The 8,296-nt window shown below is 42.5% G+C and overlaps 2 protein-coding genes across 2 annotated transcripts in view; one reads left to right on the top strand and one right to left on the bottom strand.

Moving 5' to 3' along the window:
• The window catches only part of LOC103079511 (putative methyl-CpG-binding domain protein 3-like 3), a 3,347-nt gene extending 1,893 nt beyond the window's left edge, over positions 1-1,454 (top strand). The window contains exon 2 of the mRNA XM_007460741.1: positions 870-1,454. Coding sequence (XP_007460803.1) covers positions 870-1,454 — 585 coding nt within the window. The remainder of the gene's footprint in view (positions 1-869) is intronic.
• A 5,853-nt stretch (positions 1,455-7,307) lies between these two features.
• The window catches only part of ADGRE1 (adhesion G protein-coupled receptor E1), a 47,683-nt gene continuing 46,694 nt past the window's right edge, over positions 7,308-8,296 (bottom strand). Inside the window, 1 exon segment of the mRNA XM_007460740.1 lies at positions 7,308-7,337. Coding sequence (XP_007460802.1) covers positions 7,308-7,337 — 30 coding nt within the window.

The following is an 8,296-nucleotide window of genomic DNA, read 5'->3' as shown; positions in this document are numbered from 1 at the left end:
GTTCGTGCCCCGGTCCGGGAGGGTCCCACGTGCTGCGGAGCGGCTGGGCCCGTGAGCCATGGCCGCTGAGCCTGTGCGTCCGGAGCCTGTGCTCCGCAACGGGAGAGGCCACAACAGTGAGAGCTCCGCGTATCAAAAAAAAAAAAAAAAAAAAGTTATTTACAGTGGAAAAAAGGAACTTTATGATGAGAATGTGGCCTTTCTAAGTTATGTTATGAGCAGGAGAATATTTGAGTGAAGATGGGACTTGGGTTTGAAAGAAAAGTATCGGAGTGTTGAGAGGTACATGATCTCACTGAAGATGAGGCACTAAAGAACTATGAAAACTAGGTGATTGCATGTCTTAAAGCAAAGTAAAAAAGAGATATCAAAAAGTTTAATGTCTTGGTATTCAAAGAATCCTGTGATCCCTTTGTCCAGATACTATTGGATTAGGGGGTACCAGCATGTGCGGAGTTGACAGTGACAGGGATGGTAAGAGGAAAACATCCTCAAAGGAGGATGGTGGAGGGGAAAGTCTGGAATTGGTACTGAGTAATGACCTGGAGCTTTCTGTCCTCGACCCCTATCTGCTTGATGTCCCAGGCTTCAGTTCTCAATGTGTGGTGCAGGTACTAGCAGCATCAGCATCAGTTGGAATCACCTAGAAACGCAATTTCTTGTCCCCACCCCAGACTGACTTGCATTGAGATCTGGAAATCTGAGTTCTAACAACCCTCTGAAAGACTGTGATGCAGAGTAAATCGAGATTCATTTCTCTAGGGAGACAGGAGAGTGGTTATCCAAATGAGCTGAGAACATTCTCCATGACTGGCAGTGGTTTCATCCCCCACTTTATTCAAATGTTACATTTCGTTTTGTTTTCACAGGGGAAGCTCAAAAGAAATATGATGGCTGAGACGTTGGAGAAGAAAAGACAAGACCATTTAGCCAAGGCCAAGCAGAGACATCGTGACGGAACTGCACTTCCTATGAGGCTGACCAGCTGCATTTTCAAGAGGCAAGTCACAAAGATAACTTCTCATCCTGACAATGCGGTCAGGCGCCGTCGATGCGAGGGGACCTTGGAGAAGCCCCAGCAAGCCTGTGCATTCAAGAGACTGCAGGGGCTCCAGGTCTACAGCCCTGAAGGAGAACCTTTCAGCACATTGGAGAGCGCAATTATTTTCGGAGTAATTGCCCTGCGTGGTGCAGGTGAATCCGTGGGCCGTGCTGGTGCCGGGTCTCTGCACACCAGCCCTGAAGCCATCACTGCCCAGTGTTCAGACGGGGCAGAGATGACCCCAGGATTGGGTCCCTTCCTCCCACAGACCCTCTGCAGGCAACGAGTAACATATGCAGATATTCGCCGACAGTCTCGGAAAGTGAAAAGAGCAAGGGAGAGACTGGGTATGGCCTTGAGGGCAGACAGGCTTGCCAGGGAGACAGAGAGAGCCAGGAGCCCTGAGAACTAGGTGAAAAATGGACAAGACTGTACTGAAGAAGCCGAGTGCTGCGGCCCCTGGGAATTGGTTCACTGCAGGACAGCCCTCCGTTCTACTTGCCTCTTTAAGTGTCAACCATGTTTCTGGACTGAGATGCTTTGTTAGATTAACATTGTACTCTATTAAACTCTTGGTAGACAAAAACGATAAGAGTAAACGTTTTTGTGAGTGAGAGATTGGGTTTCATGTGACAAGAAAAATGATTTTTCCTTATCTTTGTACACTTCAATCTCTGTCAGGATTTCTCTATTCTACAGAGGTAGTGTAGTCTGGGGGGATTATTTAATGTTTTTTGTTATAATATTTTCTTACATTGCTTACACTTAGGCAAGAAATGATACCTACTCTAGAGATTATTTTTTATTATTAATGCTATAAAATTTTATTAAGCTTGCTTTTCACTTCTCATTTTAACATCTTTTTTTTGTCATTGTGTCAAATGCTAAATCAGACATAAGACATTTTTTAACATCTTTATTGGAGTATAATTGCTTTACAATGGTGTGTTAGCTTCTGCCATACAACAAAGTGAATCAGCCATATGCATACGTATATCCCCATATTCCCTCCCTGTTGCATCTCCCTCCCACCCTCCCTATCCCACCCCTCTAGGTGGACACAAAGCACCGAGCTGATCTCCCTGCGCTATGCGGCTGCTTCCCACCAGCTATCTATTTTACGTTTGGTAGTGTATATATGTCCATGCCACTCTCTCACTTTGTCCCCGCTTCCCCTTCCCCTTCCCCATATCCTCAAGTCCATTCTTTAGTAAGTCTGTGTCTTTATTCACGTCTTGCCCCTAGGTTCTTCATGAACAAGTTTTTTCTTTGTTTGTTTTAGATTCTATATATATGTGTTAGCATACGGTATTTGTTTTTCTCTTTCTGACTTACTTCACTCTGTATGACAGACTCTAGGTCCATCCGCCTCACTACAAATAACTCAATTTCGTTTCCTTTTATGGCTGAGTAATATTCCATTGTATATATGTGCCACATCTTCTTTATCCATTCATCTGTCGATGGACACGTAGGTTGCTTCCATGTCCTGGCTATTGTAAATAGAGCTGCAATGAACATTTTGGTACATGACGCCTTTTTTTTTTTTTTTTTTTTTTTTTTTGCGGTACGTGGGCCTCTCACTGTTGTGGCCTCTCCCGTTGCGGAGCACAGGCTCCAGACGCGCAGGCTCAGCGGCCATGGCTCACGGGCCCAGCCGCTCCGCGGCATGTGGGATCTTCCCTGACCGGGGCACGAACCCGTGTCCCCTGCATCGGCAGGCGGACTCTCAACCACTGCGCCACCAGGGAAGCCCCATGACGCTTTTTGAATTATGGTTTTCTCAGGGTATATGCCCAGTAGTGGGATTGCTGGGTCGTATGGTAGTTCTATTTTTAGTTTTTTAAGGAACCTCCATACTGTTCTCCATAGTGGCTGTATCAATTTACATTCCCACCAACAGTGCAAAGGGTTCCCTTTTCTCCACACCCTCTCCAGCATTTATTGTTTGTAGATTTTTTTATTATGGCCATTCTGACCAGCATGAGATGATATCTCATTGCAGTTTTGATTTGCATTTCTCTAATGATTAATGATGTTGAGCATTCTTTCATGCGTTTGTTGGCAATCTGGATATATTCTTTGGAGAAATGTCTATTTAGGTCTTCTGCCCATTTTTGGATTGGAATGTTTGGTTTTTTGATATTAAGCTGCATGAGCTGCTTGTAAATTTTGGAGATTAATCCTTTGTCAGTTGCTTCATTTGCAAACATTTTTACATACTCTTTTTAAATGTACTTTTTAAAGGTTCATTTTTTTCCCTAGAACTTGATTTTGAAAATATTATTGATGAGTTTGCTTCTAGTAAAACTAAGAAAGTAAAATTTTCATAAATTCTCGTTGTTATAAATAAAATATTTAAATTTAAAATAATATTTTACATCCTAATATCTTTACATTTCAACTTTTCAATTTTTTTCAACTACTTTAATGATCTGGGATGGGAAGGCAAATTGTCAGTGGTCAATAAATATTTCTTGACTGGATGGATTTGTATTTTGCGGCGGGAGGACACCATAAATTATTTGGTTTGTAAGAGGACAATGTTATTGCACTTTGTGGGATTTAAGAACTATGCAGGTTTTATCCTAAGTCTCTTTTCTCCCTCTAGTGGAGACATATGAGACATGGGGGTGAAGAAATACACCAAGCTTGATGTTTATAGTAAGAAAAAATCCTATTGTGGAGATCACAACTTTACCCACTTACTTAAGAAATATAGGATTCCTGAAGGTGACTGTATTTTAGACCAACATGTAACACTGTTGCAGAAACAGATAAAGCCTTGCACAGATCCTCTTCAGAAAGAACTTTAATTCAACCGTTATAGATTTATAGGTCCTAATGACTAAGAGGAAATGGAGATCCAGCCTTTCTCTTTGTCTATTTCAAGTTGTTGCAATCAAATGCAAAATGTTGACAACCCATTGGCTACTGTGTCAGTTGGGGCAATTGCCACAAGTAATGTTTCATAGCAAACCACTCATGAAACTAAGTGTCTGAAAAAAATGAGGCTTGATTGTTGCTGCTGAGTCTGTGGGTTGGCTGGGGCAGTGTGCTGATCTTGGCTGGGCTCACTCATATGACCACAGTCAGCTACAAGTTGACTAGGTGGCTGATAATGGAAAACCTCAGCTGGTATAATAGGATTGCTAAACTCTCTTCCATATGTTTCTCACATATGTCCAGCAGGTTATCCTGGGCATATTCTCATGGCAGAGGCAGGTATGCAAAATCAAGCAAGATTAATCATGTAAAGGGAAAAAAAGGATGGCACACTCACTTTTGAAACCTCTGAGTCACACTTGCTAATATTCCTTTGGCCAAAGCAAGTCTCAAAGCCAAGTCTGAGTCAGAGTGGGAAGGAGTTACAAAGTTGTGGGGAAGGGGTGTGGAGACATGGAGACCCGTCTTGAGGCCACTGATGCAATCAATCTACCTATATTGGCTAAAGGTAAGAGCTGTGCAGTCTCATTTCAATATCCCTTAGAACTGTCACCTCTGTACTGGACACTCTGGATAAGCCAAGCGTTGAAGACCCACCTATCATAAATGAACCCTTGTTTGTAAACATGTGTCAGCCCCCTCCCAATTTGTGGCTGCCACAAATGACAAAAACCAAGCCTCTGACAACCAAGTTTAATGTTGCTATCAAATTGTCCAACACATGATTATTACTGAGCCAATTGAATCCTAAGTGGTAAGTTGATTCAAAGTAAATATTTAGTCTCTTCTCTGTGTCCCCAAGAATTCCTGAGGTCAAAGGAAGAGAAGGCAAGGGGCCAGGGGTCTGGAAGAGGAGCTCTGTTATCAAGAGCTCAAAGCCCAGCTCAGCCACCTACAGCTGTGTAATGTTGAGAAAGGTACTTAAGCTCTCTGGGTCTCAGGTTCCTCAGCTTCAAAATGGAGAGAATTCATTCATTCCCTCATTCATTCAACATATTTATGGAGAACCTACTAAATACAATTCTCTGTATGGATGGAGTTCAGAGTTTGTTGGAGACACCCCCCAAAAAGGGAAGTTATAGTACAGGGCTAGAAAGCATGAAGTTGTACAAAAAGAATTAATAAACAGAAAGCTAAAGTAAATAGATTTGGGAGGTAAAAAAAGGGAGTTCTCAAGTCCTGTGTTGATAGCAGAGCCCAAGAAGAAGAAAGACTTCTCTTCTTTCCTGGCAAGGACTCAGCTAATAAAAGCCTTGGACTCTTTGTTTACTATAGCCCTCTTAACTTCCTTTTCCTCTCTTTAAAAGACTTCTCGTTCCCTTGCTGTACAGGAACTTGCATGTGGCTCACCACACTTTGCATGTTGCAGACCCTGAACTGCAATTCTCCACTGATGCCAAATAAACCCATTTTTGCTGGAGAAATATCTGGCAGTCTGTTTCAGCTCAACAAAGCCTTAGGAGACACACAGAGATGATATCTAATCCTACTTCAAGAGATTCAAAGAATAATATAATATAGTAAATCAACTATACTTCACTTTTTTTAAAGAAGAGAGATTCAAAGAATATTTCCTAGTGGAAGTGATGACTAAGCTGAGACTCAAAGAGAAGATAACAATGCATCAGATTTTGAGGAAAAACGTCATAGGAAGAGGGAATGGCAGGTGTAAAGTCCCAAAATAAATGTTTCCTTTCTGGCTTTAAAGACAAGCTGAGCTATCAGCATGGCAAACAGAAGAATATTCTAGAACATTCATGAGTACAGCACAAATCCCCTGCAGGCTCTCTGTGCTCTAAAGCCTGCGAGCCACAACTACTGAGCCCACACGCCACAACTACTGAAGCCCACATGCCCTAGAGCCCACGTGCTGCAACTACTGAAGCCCGCATGCCTAGAGCCCATGCTCCACAACAAGAGAAGCCACCACCATGAGAATCCTGTGCACCACAATGAACTAGCCCCCACTCACCGCAACAAGAGAAAGGCCGTGTACAGCAACGAAGACCCAATGCAGCCATAAAGTAAATAAATAAAACAAAATAAAAAGTAAAAAAAAAAAATGCAGGCTCTGGCTCAGCAGATCTGGGATGGCACCTGATGTCCTACTTTTCTAACAAGGTGAGGCTGATTCGTCTGGTCCACAGACTACACTTTGATTGGGGAAGTCTTAGAGTGGCCACAGAGGGGAGATCTACATGCTGAATTTTCACTTCCTTCTTTTTTTTTCAGTTGGCAGTATAGTTGACTTACAGTATTATGTTGCTTTCCGGTGTACAGCATGGTAATTGGATATTTTTATAGATTATACTCCATATAAAGTTATCATAAAATATTGACTGTATTCACGCTGCTGGACCTTACATTTTTGTCACTTATTTATTTTACACCTAGAAGTTTGTACCTCTAATTCCCTTTGACTGCTCCTACTTACCAACATAACTCTTTTAAGTGTTTCTGCCTATAAGTGTGTGTGCTTTATTTATCCTCTGAGGCTCTCCTTACAATTTTACTGACCATTTCTATAAAAGCAGGAGGGTTCTTTGTTGAAAGGTAAGGCAGTCAGTCAGAAGACACATCATTTATTGAGGGCTACTCTCTGTGTCAAGCATGTGATAGATGCTGGAGAGGCACTCTTGAAGCCACACATCAATGGACTTAGGACAAAACAAAATGGTAGCCAGAAGTTCTTGGTCCCGCCATTGCACTGCGATCTGTTATCTCCGCAAAACTCTGGAAAGTCAAAGGGTTGCAGAACACAGAAGATAAAATGGTAAGCTGGAACAGGAACTCTTGTTTCTCAGCAGGGCGTGAAGCCATGGGAAGACCATCCCACATATCCATCCATGATCCGCATTTCCCAGAGAGTTCTGGGGCTGGCAGGATCCTGCATTTCCATATTAAGCCGAGAAGAAAAGATTTCAGAGAAGGCTCCTGCTTTCCTGAAATGCTGTTTCATAGTGTATTTGAAAGCAAGAAAGGACTTTAACCCTGTGAGAGAAATTAGAATCAGAAACAGTGGCAGGATTAGTACAAATGTGAGTCCAGGGATCAGATCTATGTGGGCATGGGTCATATAAATACAGACAGAGATAAATATGGCGATAAAAACTAGAAGGATAAACGTTTAAATGTTAACAGTGATTACGCCTAGTGTGGCAGGCACTGTTGGCAGACTCAAAAGCTATTCTCAACCTCTTTGCTATTGATATTCCCATTCTAGAAGCTAGAAAGCAGAATACTTGTTTTTTCAAATTCCTTTGTAACTATGAGTAGTCATGTGATGCAGTTCTGACCAATTAGGTGAAAGGGAAATCTGCTAAGGTGCTTCTGGAAAAGCTTTTGTTTCCTGTTAAAGGGAGAAGGTTGAAAGGAGAGTTTACCACTCTGCCCCATCCCTCTCCTTCCTGCCTTGAACGTGGTCACAATGTCTGGAGCTATGGCAGCCATCTTGCAACCATGAAAATAATTGATGAAAAGTCAGCATGGTGTCAGCGGAAAGGAAATCTAGGGAGAGCTTAGATCCTTAACAGCACCACTGAGCAACAGAACCAATACCAGCAACACCTAACTCTGGACTTCTATTCTTGCAAGAAAAAGAATTTCATATTTATTTAAGCCACTGGATCTTAGTTACTTGTGCTTGGAATACATCAGTGAAAAAAAATAAGACCTTCTAGTGGGGGATGGAAGACCATAAAAATTAAATGAGATGAATAAGGAAATTATAGTGTTAGAAAGTGGAAAGCACGGAAAAGAAAATTAAGACAAGGTGCATAGAGGAAGCATGAACACCAGGGTAGGGGAATAGGAGGCTGCACAAAACACAGTTGTCAGAGGAAATTTCATTGATAAGAAATGACTGGAACAAAGATTTGAAGGACGTGAGGGAAGTGAGGGAGTTGTCCATGCAGGTATCAGGACAAAAACATTCAAGGCATTCAAGAGCATTCAGTTCAAGGTTCCTAAGGAGGAAATGAGCCTGCCATGTTTGAAGAATCTTGAGCAGGCCAGTGAAGGTGGAGCAGAGTGAAGTGAGAGGTCAACAAATAGAAGACAAGATCAAAAAGGAAAATAGAGTCAACAGATCAGACAAGGCCTTGTGGGCCACCAGGAGGACTTTGGCTTTTACTCCAAGGTGGGAGCCATGGAGTGTTGTAGGCAGAGAAGGAATGTGACCTGACTCAGGGGTTCACGAGTGCCCTCTGGCTGCTGTAGGGAGAATAGACCAAAGGTAGGGCAGGGAAAAGGTAAGAGAGGCAGCAGGAAGAACCCTTTTGAGGCTATTTCCATCATCCGGCTAGAGAC

Source organism: Lipotes vexillifer, unplaced genomic scaffold, assembly GCF_000442215.2.
Source record: "Lipotes vexillifer unplaced genomic scaffold, Lipotes_vexillifer_v1.1 scaffold1011, whole genome shotgun sequence".
Taxonomy (NCBI): domain Eukaryota; kingdom Metazoa; phylum Chordata; class Mammalia; order Artiodactyla; family Lipotidae; genus Lipotes; species Lipotes vexillifer.
The sequence above is the reverse complement of the archived record's forward strand: the minus strand, read 5'-3'. Positions and strand labels throughout refer to the sequence as shown.